Below are 18,999 nucleotides of genomic sequence, written 5' to 3' on the forward strand. Positions count from 1 at the left end.
CAGTGAAACTATGTTGGTTGCCCACCACACTTCATTATAATTGGCTCCGATTATTTTGTACCCCAAATGACTCCAGAAAGAACGTGAACCAGAATAACGATGGATTTGATTCCCTGGCCGCTGTTGTATGTACGTATGTATGTAGTTTATAAAGCACAGACATAGCTGGGACGCAATGCGGCTAATTACACTGGGGATGCATCAAGGACATTACAGGTAGGATGCTGGTGTAGCTTAGGTTGCTGGAATGTGTAGGGGAGAAGGAGCATGTGAGATAGGTTGAGGAGGGATTTATGGAAAATGTTTTTGGAGGCTGCACAGAGGTTGGGTAGGACTAGCAAGCAGAGGTCCCCTTTCTCCGGGATATTTACAGCATTGTCGATAAATTCAATAGCAGCTGTCTCAGCGCTCATCGTGATCAGAATCTGGATTGGTATTTCCAATTGAAATTGTGCAGAGTGATCCTTTTGTGCAAATGGGTGGTGAAGATTTTCTCAAACACTTTGCGGAGGAGGGAAATGCATGATGGGTTGATAGTTGGCCAGGTCGTCCACTTTGAGTGTGCGTACCCGCAGCATTGCAGTGCGGTCTGCCCCATTTTCCGTCCATCCCGGAAGGTGCCTTGTGTGGGGAATCTGTTGATCTTGAGAAGTGGTGTGAATGCTTCACCTGTGATGGACTTCCAAATGGTGGAGGGAAGGATGTCATTGTTGTAGATGGCATGTTTGAGGGTTGTGAGATTGTTGATCAGGTCTTCTTGATGTGTTGTACACTGGTAGGGTTGTGATCACTCCGGTGCAATTGGAGCTGTCATAATGTTGTTTCTGGTGTTGTATTTGTCAGTGTATTGCAGAATTGCAGCATGTGGCAGGTCACTCTTCTCTTGTTGAAAACTTCCATAATGGCTGTTGTATAGTAGTTTACTTTCGAGGGGATTGGGTCCTCCGACGTATTCCATATCTATGACATTAATCACCACAGCTGTGCTGCTTCGGAAAACCTTTCTGCGTCCTGCGTTGATGACGTCGATACGTCGCCCTCGAGGACCTTCTCCGACGGCCGATGTCACTGGATGTTATAAGTAGGACACACGACGACCGTAGCCTCAGTCCTGTTTTTTCCGCGAACGTGTTCACTTCGGAGATCTCGGCGCACCTCGACTCTTTGGAGTTTCTGTTCTTTCTCGGTTCTTCGAACCTGTTAGTTTGTGAAGTTATCCTTTGTGATGTCTACCTCGTCTTCCACCCCGCGTCTGGGCTTTAAGAAGTGCAGGGACTGTGGGTCCAAGATGTCGGTGACGGACTCGCACGACGCCTGCCTCTGGTGCCTCGGGGAGGCCCATGACACGGATGATTGTGTCGACTGCCAGTCGCTTACGTCCAAAGCCTTGCGGGAGCACAAGAAGAAACTGTCATTAGGTAAGGTGCCCAAGCCACGGAAGTCGAGGTCTGCGCGGCTTTCGACGGACGATTCGAGGGGCGACTCTCTGCATCGTCATCGGATGTCCAGTGGGTCTCGGTCCCGGAGTAGGTCCCGCCACTCCTCTGCCTCTTCGAGGCACTCCCGGAAGTGCCGTCATTGGTCGCCTTGCCCGTCCTCATCTGAGGACTCTGCCCGTCGGCGGGTCGCTTATCCCTCCAAGCATGCGACGCCAGAGGAATGGGCTTCCTTCGGTAAGAAAATGCAAGTGATTCTCGAATCGCAGGGCACTGGTCAGTCCGCGCCTCCGAGTAGAGTCGGTCGTGATCGGTCAAGAGACACCGCTCGCACGCCTTCGGGCTCAGGTGGTCGGCACGATTCGCGGGGTCCCGCTCGGACAGGGGGAATCATTCTCGTCATGCCCGTTCTAGGTCCAGGTCCTCGATGGACTCGAGACCGTGGGCACCTGTGGTGTCTTCGAGGAAGACGTCGACGCCTGTTGCGCCGAGGTCGTCGACAGACTCTTTCGAGGCTCCGCCTCCGAAGAATTTGTCGAGGGACACGCTCGGGGCTCTGCCCTTGAGGCCCGTGTCGATGCCGTTGATGCTGTCGGCGCCGTGTTCGGCATCAACGCCGATTCACTCAACGCCCTCGACGCCTATCGAGGTTGTTTCGACAGGGTACCCCGGGGCACGGTGGAACCCCCTAGAAAGGCTCTGGCCAAGGTCAAGCATGGCTTTGTTCCCCATTCTGTGCCATCTTACCGCCATCTTGAGTTCATTTCAGAGGTGGATGAGGGCTCTGATGATGGCATGGTTCCTGATACGGTGCCAGATGAGATTCTCTCGGGCCATAGCCAAATTGAGGACCTGCTTCAGTCCCTGCATGATGCCAGTGGTCTGGACACCTCTCCGAAGGTGGAGTTTTGTAGGCCTAAGCCTGGCACTCATGCCGACTCCTCGTACCGGCGCCTTATGTCTAGGGTCACAGAGTACTTGGGGTGGTCTGCTCCCCCAAGGGATTTTCTTCAGGATGACCTTACGGATGTCCTCAACCAAGGTCCACCAACTGACCCGGTATTGCCGTTCCATATGGCTCTACAGAGGAGGGTGGTGGCGTTTTGGACTGCTCCGGAGAGTCCCGGCAGTGGGCAAGTCTTTGACGCAAAAATACTGCCCAGCCAGTAGCGACCCCTGCTACTTGACCAAGCACACCACTCCAGAGAGTTTGGTGGTTCAGGTGGCTACGGCCCCAGCAAAGCAGTGTCGTATCCTACCATCCCTCCTGATGGGGATGACAATCGTTTTGATGGTTGGGTGAAGAAAGTGTTTTCTTCAGGGGGTATGGTGCTTCAGGCAGCCAACTCCGTATGTGCCTTGTCTCGTTTCACGCACACTCTGTGGAACTGTGTTTCCTTAGCGGCTGAACATATTCCCGAAGGGGACAAACAGGATGGTTTCCTTGCTTATGGTCCAGGATGGCAAGGATGCCATGTGTGAGGCCGTTCAGTCGGGTTTGGACATGGCAGATTGCGTCAGCCGGTCCATGGCGGTGAGCCTCGTAATACGCAGGTTTGCGTGGTTGCGGAAGTCGGGGTTTGCTCCTGATGTGCAGGCCCGGCTCCTCAACATGCCCTTTGACGGTGAACATCTTTTTGGCAGCAAGGCTGACGAGAGCCTTGAGAGGTTGCAGACCTCCAAAGCTGCAGCGAAGTCGTTGGGCGCCGCAGTTCGACAACCTCTGCCTTTTCGTCCTAGGGGACAGCAATGGAGGGGAGGTTCCTTTCGTTATTACTCATCCTTTGGTAAAGCAAGAGGAGCTGCCTATGGGCCACCATAGGAGTGCCAGAGGTGGAAAATAAGGTACTCAAGGTGCCAAGGCCGCTCAGGCAGTTGCCTCTTTGCCCTCAGGCAACTCCGCAGCTGCTTCAGCTCAGTCACAAGGCCATGTCCCATGGTTCACCGGTTGGGGGAAGGCTGGCGCAGCATCTTGTAGAGTGGGGTGCCATTACTTCAGATGTGTGGGTTCTGGAGATCATAGCCCACGGCTACTGTCTTCCTTTCCGGCAGAGGCCTCACGATAATCCACCGGGGAATCTCTCTTTGAAGAGTCCGGATCCGCTCCTTGCGCAGGAAATTCAATCCCTGCTGGAGAAAGGCGCCATAGAACTGGTGCCTGTAGCGGAGAGGAACAAGGGATGGTATTCCCCTTATTTTTTGATTTCCAAGAAAGACGGGGGATTGAGACCCATCATGGACTTGCGCAGTTTGAACAATCTCCTCAGGAAGGACAAGTTCAAGATGGTTACTCTCTCTCAAGTCCTCCAGGCCCTTCAACTTCAGGACTGGTTGGTGTCTCTCAACCTCAAGGACGCTTATTTTCATGTGCCGATCCATCCAAAGCACAAGAAGTACGTGGGGTTCGCGGTTGGCGACTTGCACTTTCAGTTTCGGGTCCTGCCGTTCGGATTGACCTCCGCCCGAGGGTCTTCACCAAGCTCATGATAGTGGTGGCAGCGCATCTTAGGAAAGTGGGGATTCACGTGTACCCCGACCTGGACGATTGGTTGATCAGTGTGCGCTCTCCCGAGCAAGTCCTGGATCATCTGTCAGCAACCTGCCACTCCCTCCACAAGCTGGGCTTCTCCCTCAACTTAAAGAAGTCCCATTTGACGCCAACTCAGAGGCTCCAGTACGTTGGAGCAGTGCTCGACACGTCCCTGGGCAGTGTTTTCCTCCCCAGCTATGGGCTCATCACATTCAGCAGAAGGTGCACAAGTTTCAGCTTGCCCAGAGTCTCCCTGTATTCGAGTTCTTGAGATTGCTCGGCCTTATGGCATCCTGCATTCTTCTGGTGCCAGAGGCCAGGTTGCGGATGAGATCTTTGCAATGGGCACTCAAGCTCCAGTGGTCTCAGTCCTCCGGCAGGATGTCGGACCCTGTTCAGGTGCCGTCCATGGTCGCCCAGGATCTTCTGTGGTGGGCCGTCGTAGGCAATCTGATTAAGGGGGCTCCCTTTTGGCTACCCTGGCCAGAGGTGACGATCGTGACGGACGCATCCCTCACGGTATGGGGAGCTCATGCCAACGAGCTGACCGTCAGCGTCAACCGGAAGTGTGAAAGGTTCTGCTCGTGGGAATTTCCTCCAAAAGGAGCCTTAGGAGACGCGTTCGTGGTGGAGTGGTCTTTCCCACTGCTGTACACGTTTCCTCCAGTCCCCGTCATCCCGCAAGTGCTGCGGTTGTTACGAATATTCCCGGATGATCCTCATTGCTCTGGAGTGGGCCCAGAGGACGTGGTACCTGCACCTTCTTGACTTTTCCATCTGCCCCCCACGTCGTCTTCCCTTCCAAGACGATCTGCTCTCACGGGAGGAGGGTCAGGTTCTCCATCCAGAGGTCAGATCCCTCAACCTTCATGCTTGGTTTCTGAAAGGTTGAGGTATAAGGATTGGGACCTCCCTGAAGACGTGACAGAGGTGTTGCTTTCGGCCAGAAGTCCCTGTACCGTTGGCGAAAGTTCTGTGACTGGTGCAGGGTTAAGAATGGGGATCCTTTTGCATGTGACATTCCTGTGGTTCTGTCTTTTTTGCTTTCTTTAGCCCACAGGGGCTTGCAAGTGGGTACGGTTAAAGGTTAGCTGGCGGCGCTGTCCATATTTAAGCGCTCGTCTGAAGAGTGTTTTATTTTAAAATTCCTTTAATTTCTCAGTTTCTAAAAGGGCTCACTAATGTGTTCCCTCCGTCACCTTTCCAGGTGCCCGGTTGGGATTTGAACCTTGTCCTCAAGTTTCTGATGGGTGCTCCGTTTGAGCCTTTGCATTCTTGCCCTTTGAGACTGTTAACTTTTAAAACTGTATTTTTGGTTGCGGTCACTTCCGCTCGCAGAGTGAGTGAGTTACAGGCACTTTCAGTTAAGCCACCCTTCACTGTATTTCATAAGGACAGGGTTGTCCTTAGAGTTCATCCTTCCTTTCTTCCTAAGGTGGTGTCGGAATTTAATTTAGGCCAGAAGGTTGTTCTTCCGGCATTTCATCCTCCTCCACATCCTGGTACAGAAGAGCAGAGGCTCCATAGGCTCGATCCTAGGAGAGCTTTAAGCTTTTCTATTTCACGCATGTCCTGGGTCAGAGTGGACGATCAACTCTTCATTGGTTACGCTGGTAAGCGTTTGGGACAAGCTGTGACTAAGCAGACTTTGTCTCGCTGGATTATTCTTGCTATTTCTGAATGTTACCGCTTGGCGGGTAAGGACCCACCGGTTGGCTTCTGGGCCCATTGCACCAGGGGTTTGGCTGCCTCTACTGCCCTACAGAGGGGTGTTCCTATTCGTAACATCTGTGACGCAACCACCTGGGCTTCGGTCCATACGTTTGTACGTCACTACTCCCTCGATTCCATCCGTGGGCAGGATCTGGCCTTTGGCAAGGCGGTTCTTTGTTCCGCAATTTGATTGGGCATTCTAAATTTCTTTTGCTAAATTCTTTTCCCACCTCCTTGCATTGATACTGCTTTGGGAGTCTGTCATAGATATGGAATACTTCGGAGGACCCAATCCCCTCGAAGAACAAGTTACTCTCTTACCTGGTAACGTTCATTCGATGGGATGGTCCGACGACGTATTCCATATCGCTCCCTCCCTGCCTTCCCTGCTACAGAATTTCTTATGCGATTGCAGCTTACGTTTCCGCAATGTGGGGTCAGACTGGCAGAAGACCGGTGCCACACGTTCTGGGGAAAAAACTACAACTGAGGCTACGGGCGTCGTCCGTCCTACTTATAACATCCAGTGACGTCGGCTGTCAGAGGAGGTCCTCGAGGGCGCCGTATCGACGTCATCGACGCAGGACGCAGACGCCAAAAGATTTTCCGAAGCAGCACAGCTGTGGTGATTACTGTCATAGATATGGAATACGTAGTCGGACCATCCCATCGAAAGAACGTTACCAGGTAAGAGAGTAACTTGTTCTTCTCTGTGGTAATGGACAGGGTGCAAAATGTCATATTGCAAACTTGCCACCTCCATTGTATACATACAGGCAACACACTATTTCTTAATCGCCAAGAGTCAATTATCACTAGCCAGAGGCTTGTGGCAAGTGCAGATTTTGCACCCAGGTTATGAATGTCCTTCATGTAGAATAGAGGGTATCACAATGATGAGATCTTCTTGTTGGTGGGATTTCCACCATAATTTCTCTTGTCTGTGCGTGTCACACCTGTTGCTAATGAGTTCCTGTGTGTACCAAGTTGTGGAGGGTTTATATTTGTTGAGTTGAAGTTTTATGGTGCATGGGTGTTAGTGGTCTCATTTAGGATCAGGTACAGTGTGCTGCACTGGATGGACATTATCAGAAGGGTCACATGCGGAGGCCTAGCTGGCGAGGTTTACTTCCAGTGTGTGCATAAGGAAGTTTGTGAAGTAGCAGTGGGGTAGCTACGATGTTTTGGGTTGGCCACTGTGGTTGTGTGGTGGGTGTTGGGTCAGGATTTGGATAGCTGCCTGGTCTCTCCAGTCCAAAGCTAAGGGGTGAGGAGGAAGGCATTAGATGGCCGGCGAGCTGATAAATGCCAAGTTAAGTGAATTGCCGCTGTTGTAGATTGGTTCCATGGCCAGTTGCTTAAGGTGCATGGTATTGAGCAGTCTGAGTAGAGTGCCTCTGGTCTTTTTGATGGTTTGGTGTCTGGGCAGGTAGAAGTATCTGACGAAGATATTAGTTGTACTGTTGAACTATGCTCTTGTGATGAGGTCACCTCTCCAAAGCTGATCTAATATATGGTGCACCAAGGTGTTGAATGCTTTGGAGATAACTGGCCAGACCAAAAAGTAAGTGCCCTCTTCATTTATTATATTTAAACAGTAATTTAATATTTCTAGAAATTACTGATCCTGTTCCCAAAAATGGGCTATAATTGATCAATGAATTGGTTAGTGTTCGAGAAACATTGCAATTGTGCTGACAACAAAGATTCATACTTTTCGAAGCGATTGTAACGTTTTTAACCGGCTTTTTCATATTTGGCCAGATCCAAGCTTCTGTCAACTCTTGGAGGGTCTAACCGATAGTAACAGTGTTCTACTGCCGCCTAGTGGTGGCAGTAGAACAATTGAGCCAATATTGAACTAAGTGATGGATAATTTCTTTAAAGTTGTTAATGGTACAGTAGTCATCCAGGCAGCCCATTGTTTATGTTCTACAAAAAAAGCCAATGCACTTTCTAGTCTAATTATAACAATGTTCAATTATATCGGTTAATGAAGATAAGACATCAGAATGTGTTGCATATTCTGCCGCACCGAAAAGCACTTTTCTCACTCTTCATCAAGGATAATATGTGTTTATCTTGTTAGATGTATCAAGGGTGGGGGTCGTAGTAGATAACCTGGTTGCAGAGAAGTTTAGCTCAGTATCCATTTTAATGAACTCCTGTTGTAGCCTGGTAATTATGGCATCCCGATTTGCCTTTTGAATGTCTGCATAGAAACATTTCTGAATTTCGTTTGCAAATATCCCTTGTCGGTTGGGTGCTGTCATTTTCCCAATACTCTCTTTCAGTTCTGTTTTACTTTAACAGTGATGGCTCCTTGGTAACCCAATTTCTCATACAACAAGGCCTGGTTTAAATCTATTTATCGGTAACTGGATGGCAATGTGAAAATCTCAACTATATTGATGGAACATTCAAATGTGGTCCTCGTAACCCCCATCCGACTTGCAGCCGAAGGCAGAGGAATGAGAGCTGTACATCACTCCTAGGTCCTTCATCGCCATCAGTGATGTATCACAGATGTGAGAAATGTTATTCGCTTAGACAGCCATTCAAGCCGTATCCGTTTGAAAATATGGAGGAGATGCAGCTGTCATCGATCAAGCAAGTTGACTGATTATAACCTTGAAAAGCTGATGACGTCACCACTAACATGACGTTGATGCGTTAGACATGAAGCATATAGGCATCCATGCATGAAGCTACACAAACATTTTAGTTTATTGCCGCTAGACACAAAACAAATGCGTATTACTTATAGTAGTTGGGGGACCGACACACTTACCCAGTAAATCTTTAAGCTATGGGGTAACGGCAAAATGGCAAGAATATGTGCAATCAGCTTGCTTATGTTGAATTGCCACTAACATGAACGGCCATAAGAACAAAGTTGGAAGCCATAGGTGAATTGAAGTGAATAGGGAAAGCAAGACAAACTTCGAAATACATGGAGAGGCTGACAGTCTGATTCAGCTAAAGGCAGAACGACTGAGTTTCCAGCACAGACACTGTGCACATCCTGGCCAAGTTCAAGCAGATACGGATGGTTTCCAGTTTCCCAAGGCAATAAGGCACATGCGAGGAATATAGCTTAAAATCCTCATAATTACAAGCAGGAGAGCTTCATTTCGTGGTCCGTACGCATGTGACCTGGAAGAATAGGACAGTGCCTATTCATTTGAGGCAGATGGAGGGAAGCTTATCCCATCGAACCAGAGGTGGAAAGATACAATTACTACACAGGTTCAAAGCTGGATGTGCGCTATCAGGGCTTAAATGATCAGAGATGGCAACTTATTGGGAACACACAGCACCTTTGTGATTGTTCCCATTGCCTTGAATAGTTTCACTCAACCTGGTAGCTGTCCAGGGTCCCAAGGCTGAGAAGACCTGTTCTGTCCAATCCTTAGCTACCTTTCACTTTAAGCATACTATGTTGCAGTGGCCAATAATTTCCCTGTTAACCTGCAACTTTGTAATTGTAACATTTAAAAGTGGTCCGAGAAAGAGCCACCAGATATGGCGATCCTATAACCAGACTAACCGTTATGGATTACATATATCGTTTTCCTCAATCAACCAATCCACATCCATGATGAATTTCCGGGATGCAACTTGTTTTTATGATGTCACTTGCTTGTAAAATGGTGTAACCCACGTTTGGAGCATGAGAACTTCTGGAACGAGATTCTGTTCTAGTGTGATTAGGGATGTAACGGTATTACGGTAGACCGTTAAAGATACCGTGAACTACTTAATTGAACAATAATAACCGTCACATTGTTTATACCGGTATACCGTTCATACCGTTAAGTGTGCTTTTCAATCTGATTTGGAAAGGCTGCAGTAAGCAAGTGCTGCGCAGTCTTGGTCTTGCACTGTTGGATGTGCCGTCTGCCAAGTAGTTTCAGTTTGAGCAGTTTTTAATGCCATTCCATAAACCACACGTGCCTGACACAAAATCAATATGTTAGCAATAGGAAGAATAAATACAGTGCCAAGAAGGAAAAGGGTTTACTTTTTTTTTTATTTACATTTTTTTTTAAACGGCTCACACAGCCCGCGGGCATCGAGGCGCTGTTAATGAAATTGTTTTTGTTTATTTAGTTGCGCAATTGTTTTTGTCTTATTTGCGTATTCATAACGCGCTTAAACACCCAGAGGTTTCTAAGCGCGGACCCGGGGATCGAACCTATGTTGCTTCGTGTCGTCTTGCTTCCAAGGCATGCATGTTGCCGCTGAGATATCCTCCCGGGACTTTGGGGTTTATATATTTATAATGGATAATGTTTTCTAAACATATGACAATGGGAGATTTCCCTGGTTCTATCATTGAATATACATATAATAAGTCACACTGCGAAATTTACTCATCTCTGTGGGTATTCCCTGCTGCCATACCAAAGAACATGTCCGTGATTACTGAACACCTTTTGTCCCGGAAGTAAACTAAAGGATGTAACGTAAAGAGAGTGTGTGTGTGTGTATACGCACAAGCGTATACTACCATCAGACTCCATTGATCTGTGGCATGCAGGTTATCAAGATGGCAACATGTTCATCTTCACCAGTAGCCAGTGGTGGAGCTAAAAACCTAAATGACCACTCAAGAAAAGCTATTCAGTTTGCTTTGCCAGTCGCAGCAGGGCTCCGCCCCCCTCCTCCTCTCCACACAAGTGTGATGGAAGCAAGGGGTGGCATTTAAGTGGAAAGTATGTTGAAAAGCCCAATTCTGGCCCTGGGTGCCTGGTTTTGTTTGTGATGAATCTGACAATTTATGACCTTTTAGAAAATATTTAAGATTAGTTAACTCCACCTGCTATACCGCGATAACCATGATATACCGTCATTTGGTAAGAAGGTTATTGTACCGTCATAAAACTAATACCGTGACACCCCTAAATGTGATCCCTGTCATTTTCATTGATAATAAAGGCAGTAAACGTTGCCCTATGGATGAGTCTTCCGTTCTTAAGTTAGGGATTTCGGTGGAGCCCGAGCACCCTCTTGCTGGTGATCGGGGTAGCTGGTAAGAATTTCCCTGCCGCTTCTTTACATTCTCAATTAAAGTTTCTGAGTTTTCTTCATGCAATAAGCTGGGGACAGGTTTTTGTTTACCAGGTGCCATGTTATACTCTACAACAGATCAGTCCAAAGGAAGTCCTTATGTTCTTTGTTTATCCTATTAATGCTTTTCTATGGACAACGGAAGAAAATGTTGCAATTATACAAAGAGATCTTTCACTCTAAGGCACACCCCTCCGTAGGGAGTAAGGTTGTCCAATCTGTCGACTACCTTCCATTATCTTCCCCTGCGAAGTGACATTTGGTTGCATTGGGGTTCTTCATCATTTCCTTTGGGAGAAATTAAACAGCTGTCAAAATCAGTGTTCTCCTTGGAATGGTGAGGATAACCTTTTTGTTTGTACTCTGATGGATTCTAGCAAACTCACAGCATGCCCAAATAATGTCTTTGTTTCCACAACAAAAATGATGCAAATACAAATCTTGTGTATATAGAACAGCCAAGGCACAGAGAACTACCATTCCCAGATTGCTCATAACCAAACATACACACCTGAGCTTTCTTAGACCAGGGAGGCCGAGCAGCTTGGTCGCCACCATCCTATAGAAGGCTGGGCCAGTGTCAGAGAATTGGGTGTCAAGAGGAATGATTCATTCAGAGATGACTCAAAAGGTGAAAAGAGAGCTGGAGAAGGAGATGAAGAGGAGACAGGAGGCTGAAGGAGAATCCCTGGAGCTTGGGGTGAGCCAGAGGCAGGAGGCTGGAGGACATTTCTGGAGGCTGGGGAAAGGCAGAACCTGGAGTGAAGAAGTAAGAGAACCGTATAGAATTCAGTTTGCATGCGCTAGCACAAGATGGAACCTGTTATGTGCCTCTGAGGCAAGTTATTAACAATGTAAGAGGACCATCACAGGCAGTTTTTGTGTAACGACACCATTCATGGCCAGGTACCTATCTCAGATGGAAGACATTGAATGTCAAAAAATACATAAGATGGCCCCCATATGCCTCAGATTTTGTATATCAACACAATGTGGCACAGGATTCTTGCTTAGTCGTATTTGCGGATTTTGGTTGTTTCTGATCCAGGTTTGATGACTTCATTTTAGACATGTCCCTAATGCATTTCCTAATGCAGATATAGAATGCTGTGCCGTTCAGGAAAGAACATACAAATACCATGGCAGTCAAGAATTGATATTAACATTCATCTAAGAAAATAAGTCCAATTAATTGTATCCACCACACTCTAGCTTAAAACCCCACCAACGAACAGCATTAAACCAAAATCTGAACCAGACCCAATTAAAATTGGTGAAACTTAGAAACAAAACTGGCTCTCAAATTGACCCCTGCCCTCCGAACATCTACAAACAGATCCTTAACAAGGAAACATGAGTTTTCTACTTTTGCAACTCTCTCGAATCAGGAATTGTACCAAAGGTTTTCAAGACTGCCTACGTCAAACCACTTCTAATAAAGTCAGCGCGAGACCCAGAAGACCCTTCCTACATGTGTCCTATCTCAAACATATCATACCCACCCAAGCTATATATACAGACAGATTCTGGACCATGTATAGGCTACTAACTTACTTGATAGCTCATAATTTGTTTTCAGACCTATGAGAGGAAACAAATCAGCACTAATTACATGTGGGACAATCTCAAAATCGCTGCAGACAACATTGCCTCAGCACGCATACTCCTAGACATCTCAGCCACCTTCAACATGGTTAATCACAGTACGCTAATTGGAAAGCTCGAAAGAAACTGACTCTTAAACACAACTCTACAATGGATGGGACTGTTCCTAATGGACAGAACAGAAACCATTTGTCTCCCCCATTTGGTTCAAACCCATGACCTGTGTGGTCCCCTTTAACTTCTGTATGACCACGTTAATGAAGATCATAAACTCTTATGGGCTCACCTGTTACAATTTTGCTGATGACATGCAAATCGGATACAAAATTACAGACTACAGAACACTTCTACCATCGTCTTTGGAAATGGGTAACTGCCCTAAAACACCTAAGGTTATCAAGATCCTAGTGTGAGGAACCAAACGGTTTCTCATCCGCTAGTCATCGGGGCCTTGTCGTCCAGGACATGGCCATCATTCCTGGGGGTGGAGCATTGTGGAAGGATCACCTTGGTGAGGGGTCTTCAGGGAGTGGGGGTGAGACAGCCGGTGGTGAGATGAAGTATTCCGCCCTTTTTTGTACACCTAACCCATCCTATTTTTTAGGATTCTGTGATGTCCCAAGTTCCTCCCCACCTTTCTACACAAACACTGGGCCGAGGAAGAGGGCGACTGAGAGTAACAACACTCTTCTATATCGCACTGGACATGTCCCACTAATCAGGTCAGGCAAAGTCAGGCACTTGACTTTAAGTGCATACACCTGATACCAATTAACTCTCCTCACACAGATACATGACGGAACCTAGAGACACACTCTGAGCAAGGTTGAACACGAGTTCCCTACAGGAGGTTGTTCCATCCAAAAGGCAGCAAACAATACATGGAGAAGGCCAAATCCCAAAGCAGAAGGCTGCATTGTGTTTCAAGGACACCAGCGACCCTCCCGGGTGAATGGCCGAGTTGGGGAGGCCATGCCTGTGGTACTAACCTTGACTCGTACACAGCCGGTGAGCTGGAAAACGACCTGACAGACAGGTGTGTGTTAAGGAAAGATTAAATTGAAACATTATTATCACAAGTGAAGGCTGCACCACGCGTAGGGATGAGACGCGAGGAAAGGCAGACCTGAGAATGAACTTTGAAGTAAGAATAGCTGTGAGAACAGCGATACTGAGTAACGGAGTGGTCTGGTGAAAGGAAGCAGCCCACTAGAAAGTCTCTGTGAAAGGAACATTGTTTGTAGCGATAAAGTGAATGAACTTTAAAAAGCAAAGTAATCAAAATTAACCCTGAGAGAAGGGGATGGTAAAAAGCTGAATGTTGAACTTTGAGTTGAAGTAGTCCTGTGGAGGTCTGTTAAGAAAGCCACACTTTTTTTCGAAAAGTCTTCAACATCCGAAAAACAGTCTGAGCCCTACTGAGGTAGACTAAAAGTGTAATAAGATTGGGGAAGAGAGCCCCTGCAAGGATTGATGAACCTTTTGTTGTGAAAGGTCTGAGCCTGACAGAGGGGGTCCAACGTGAACATTTGTTTTGAAGATGTCTGAGCCTGCCATATGGGGGCTGGTGTGAACTTTTTGTTGAACATTATTTGAAAGGCTGGAAAGAGAGACTTTAACGTGGAAGGACAGGCGGGCCTCGATCGACGTTTGGAACTGTTTGTGTTAAAACCCCGAAAATGTGTCATCCTGCCTACGCGGACCATCCTATTCCGTGCTGTCTGACATGGGGAGGAGAGCTGATTCAGCCACTGGTATTCTTCATATTTGAACAATGATTTTCCTTTACATACATATATTCTTTATAAACTGTTTGTACATGAGATAGGGCAGGCATTTGTTTTCTTTATAGCATAGGCCATTTTGATTTGACGGACTCCACTAGGACTGTTTTGTTTATCGTTTGATGGTCGAGACTACTCTCATCGTAGTTATAGGGAAAAGGAGATTTTACAAACCCAGAAACTTTAATGAAGGTTTTACAAATGGTATCTTTTGTGTCACTGTTATCCTTGTGATAACATGCCTCCCCTACACTAGGTATATTGATGGACAACTGATTCACGCTGGGACCCCAAGTCAATGCAACAGTCATAAAGTGCTTCTACCATCTGTGCTCTATACGGCAGAGTGTGCCCTACCTGTCCTTTGTTCACAGAGCGCTGCCCATAATCTCCCTTATTCTTTCAATAATTTACTACGCAAACAGCATTTATCTAGGTATGCCGGGCAAGCTCACAAAACGGATCCAAAACACAGCAGCCAGACTCCTAATCAGAGACAACAGAAGGACAACACACAAAAACAGCTCACAGAACAATCCACTGACTACCAGTCAAAAAAAGGTTCCAGCTTACGGCCCTCTACTTCACCCACAGATCACTTGAAGTTCAAGGAGCAGAATTCCTCTAAAGGAAAAACGTACTCCACCAACCAACCAAAGACCTAAGCTCCAGAAATGAAATACTTTTAGAAACCAGAATATTTTGTAGAAAAAGACACATAGCTTGTGACTTTTCCACTATAACCTGAAAATCTTCAGTGACTAACAGAACAAAAGTTTAAACTACACCCATCAAGAAACGAAAATGACACTCCTCAATAGTTACTTGGTTGCGCAGAATACTCCCCCTCGCCCGACCTTCTTCCGACACTACATCACATTCAGGAAACTAAAACGATTGGAAGATATCACATCAAGACACTGCTAAGCCCCTGTCCAAGACACGCCCACACTACAGGCCGCAATGTCCCAATGGGTGTAAACCCTAGGCATTGATTATGCACTGTACAAAACACATTTTGGTGTCTGAGGGACTTTGCCTGGCATTTTTTCGAGTCGCTTGTTGTGCTGTTTCTTCTGGTATATGTTCTGACTTCTTCAATACTGCTGTGTTCCTTTTTGGCTGATAGGCTATCCATCTAAATAAGGGCAGCGCTACAATGGTCTTATCCCTGTTTGTAAAACTGATGCTATACATTGCAGGTCACAAAGCCTACATTATATTAGGTAATCATTTTTAATAATCATTAATTGATTTGATTTTAATATACCTCTTTCTACTGGAGTTTTCTTTCCATTATATGGCACTGTATATAAAAGGGATTAATAGCATGCAGTTTGAATAACGTTTTAATGGCGTCAGTAAACTACTGCTTAAATGTGGGAGCAGCAATTTTTCATGGGTGTTAGAAGGCCATGGCTATCGGCATTCTGTACAAACCGTAGACCTTTGCAAGTCGCATTTATTTGAAAACTCATCACCTTGGAAATGCACCTTTGCTAAATGTGTCCAATTGTCTCTCGGAGTATAATGAGAAGTACCTTGAGAACTAAAAACAAATTAAATAGTATATTATGCCAAACATTTCTTCAATTGATCCTCTTGACAGCGCCAGAAAATATTGTCAAATATTGGTAATTCATTTTAATAATTTGAAAGCAAGATGACGCAAGCAGGGGAGCAGAGGTGAAATGAGCACGAGAGCAAACCTAGAGATGGACATATGCCTGGAAAAGCAAAGGGCGGTGGGCAGGCATGGTGGTGCTGGTAGTCTTCATCGGATATTAATGTTCATGCATCAATGCGAGACCTTCATCGGATAAGGTTTATAACATTGCAGATGTCCATTCGGTAACGAACACCAACTGAAGACCCATCAAAAAAGTATATCCTTAAAAAAACGAGGCAGGAAGTGCCACGCAGACACTTTGAGCTCGCGTTCACATGACTCAACCCTGAGTCTGCATCCCCAGTTTAGTATATCATTCTGAACTTTGAGCTCACGTTCACATCACTCAACCCTGAGTCTGCATCCCCAGTTTAGTATATCATTCTGAACTTTGAGCTTGCATTCACATGACTCAACCCTGAGTCTGCATCCCCAGTTTAGTATATCATTCTGAACTTTGAGCTCGAGTTCACATGACTCAACCCTGAGTCTGCATCCCCAGTTTAGTATATCATTCTGTAACTGTCTAGATAGTTTCAAGCTTTTGAGGATTCTTTTGAAATCTGAATATCTTTGAAGTGACTCATCACATATTAGCTAAGCGATGATCAAGTACAACCAGCAAAGTCCAGAAATGTGTATTCACTTGTTATTCATCAACACGTGCATCTCCAGGAATGCAGGAGCATCCTTGACTTAAAGTTGCAGATGTTTGATATTGTATGTAATTTATTCTTGTGCCTTTCGAGCAGATATGGCACATTGTGCATTTTGAAAAAAGGTGCGTCGCTTTTTTGTGCCTGGACAACCATTTCTATTTTCTTTGTGTTCTGATGCTTCAGACCTTTGTGAAAGCCAATGGACTCATACACGTTATCTTTGCATGCAAAAAATCTTTGGATTTTGATCAACGTTTCCAAAAGTTAAATGCAGTGCATCCAATTTAGACTTCTAATTTGTAATCATTTTGAGAATTCTTCATCCGTTAGAGAGCTTTTTGAGGTTAGCAGAAGGAATACAAGAAATCCGAGCACCAGCACACAGCATACGTGTTATTAATTTAAGTTATACACCCCCCCTTTCCACCTCCCTAATTCTTCCCAAAAAAAAAAAAGAGTCTTGGTTTGGTTTACTGCAGGTTGTGTGTGCTTGTCGCATGCAGGCATTTTTCTGACAGAATAGACTCCTTATCGCGGATCGCCGGATGGCTTCGGGTACTCCACGGTGCCTCCGTGAAAATGTTTATATTCATCGAGCAAGGTAGGAAACCTTGAAATCCATTCTGCATTTTTGGCAGGAAAATTGACTCTGGGTGCCAAGATTTGGTGACTGTCGTCATTGTCTTTTTTCAAAAAAATAATTGATCCGCAAAGGGCATCTTTTGGAAAAAAGGAGGACACGGGCAGATTGGCACAGACTGGAGCAGCGCCAAGACAGCCCGGGAAGGTTGCCATGCTGGGAGCGAGAGCGGAAGAGGGAGAAAGTGCCAGAGAATGGAAAAAAAGGCACGACTTGGCACGGCTCGTCAAATCAGTTTCTTTTGTCTGATTTCCCGGCTTCAGCCTGAGAAAAGAAAACTGTCCTAGTTCATAGAAAAAGTCTGAACTTTTTGGGCGATGATATTGAGAGCGATTTTGAAGCCTCCTGGGATGTTTCTAAGTGGAGGCATATTCCAGTCAAGCACCAGTCATAAGGAACAATGCAGGTATTTCTTTGTGGGGGAAGCCTCCACAGCTTGACAGATGTGCAAAGTGCGGTCTTCTCATTTTTGATTGTGGGTATGTAAGTGATTACAGCGTATGGTTGACTGGCATAATTTTGAATATTCCATTGTTTTTTTTTTCTCAATATTAAAAAATGTGATCAGTTTCTTTACTAAAATCTTAATGGCACCTTTTTTCCATAGGCATGCAACCTTTTTATAAGCCCATAATAATTGCATGCAATTGGAAATGCTCTGCACGCTTCTGTTTTTGAAAATCGTCCATTTGCATTGAAGGGGCGCCTTTCTGATTGCATCTCACCCAGCAAAGAAGCCCCTGCACACAGTGGCCGCGTTTCAAATCCCAGAGCTGTGGATCGGTCTTAAATCGCCTTTTTGGGGGGTGAAGGGGCTGATGCTTTATGATGACCGATCTATATTTTGGCCAACAGCGGAGGATGGCGGGACAGGGAGAAGACGCACAGACCGCGCCGGAGGGGTAGGCGAGGAAATTGTATGAGTGCCTGCAATTTTCTTCTTTATATTAATGTAATTTAAAAGGAATACAAGTGATTACTCAGGATGTAGTCTAGGAGAATGCTCGAATGTTGTCGCAGAGTGACTATCATGTCAGTGCTCCTCAAAATGTTCAGTTTATAATAAAGGAGTATGTGGAGATGATGTTGAAGGCTTTAAGGCAGTGGAATGCTGCTTCTTTCTGCTGAGAACATGCACGTTATGCTTCTGGTAGTTTAAGTCTCTGGAACCCACCCCTTGTCTCCCCACCTCCTAATGGAGACTCCTGTCCTTTTCATTCAGTGCCGATAAGCATGACTTGGGAACCGATGCCTCTAGGTGGGGTGTAATAGACCCAACACCAGTGATGGGCCCGGGGACCTCGAGTCTGGTGGCATCCTGCCATCAGATTGGGCATAAACATGCATTGCCCACAATCCCCTTCGAATGACCCCTAGACCTTTTAGTAGATGCTGTCATGTTATATGAATAGACATTTTGCTTTGAGTACATAGTTGAGTCATTATTGTAGGTGAAATATTTGCACGAATTCCACCACTTGCACAGCTTGGAACTTAAATAAACTCACACTAACTGCTGTTAACTGAATACTTAAGGATACAAGTGAATCTGTTTTTCTCCTTTTAATTAACATGTTTTTGTGATCATTGATTTGTAGTACAACAATAAAAACTCAAGAAATTCTTTTAAAACGGTTATCTTTAGACACCTATCTAACATAGCAAACCTACAAAGTATTCATATTTTTTTGTATATAGTACGGACATTGCAATATATACCAATAGATACCAGTATTTCCAATAGACTGTATACATGTAGGATACAATTTACATTTCAAAGAAAAATGGGTGTCAGTTATGTACAGTGACACAATCGATATTACTTTCAAGTTTCTAACTGAGAGTACTCTCATTTACTGATTCTTAATGTCCATCAATATCAGTCAATGG

The 18,999-nt window shown here is 45.7% G+C and overlaps 1 protein-coding gene across 6 annotated transcripts in view; it reads left to right on the forward strand.

Moving 5' to 3' along the window:
- MSRA (methionine sulfoxide reductase A) overlaps positions 1-18,999 on the forward strand; it is a 1,385,155-nt gene that overhangs the window by 166,864 nt on the left and 1,199,292 nt on the right. The window contains exon 1 of one of the 6 annotated variants that reach the window (XM_069605715.1): positions 16,929-17,515. The exons of 2 other annotated variants lie outside the window; for them this stretch is intronic. Coding sequence is in view for 1 of the 4 variants with exons in the window: in XM_069605713.1 (XP_069461814.1) it covers positions 17,510-17,588 (79 nt within the window). In the remaining 3 variants the exon portion in view is untranslated. Of the gene's footprint in view, positions 1-16,928; positions 17,589-17,900; positions 18,027-18,999 lie in introns of those variants that run through there. 3 more of the 6 variants (XM_069605713.1, XM_069605719.1, XM_069605718.1) reach the window with 3 other exon arrangements.

This window comes from Ambystoma mexicanum, chromosome 4p (genome assembly GCF_040938575.1).
Source record: "Ambystoma mexicanum isolate Mex_15411 chromosome 4p, UKY_AmexF1_1, whole genome shotgun sequence".
NCBI lineage: Eukaryota > Metazoa > Chordata > Amphibia > Caudata > Ambystomatidae > Ambystoma > Ambystoma mexicanum.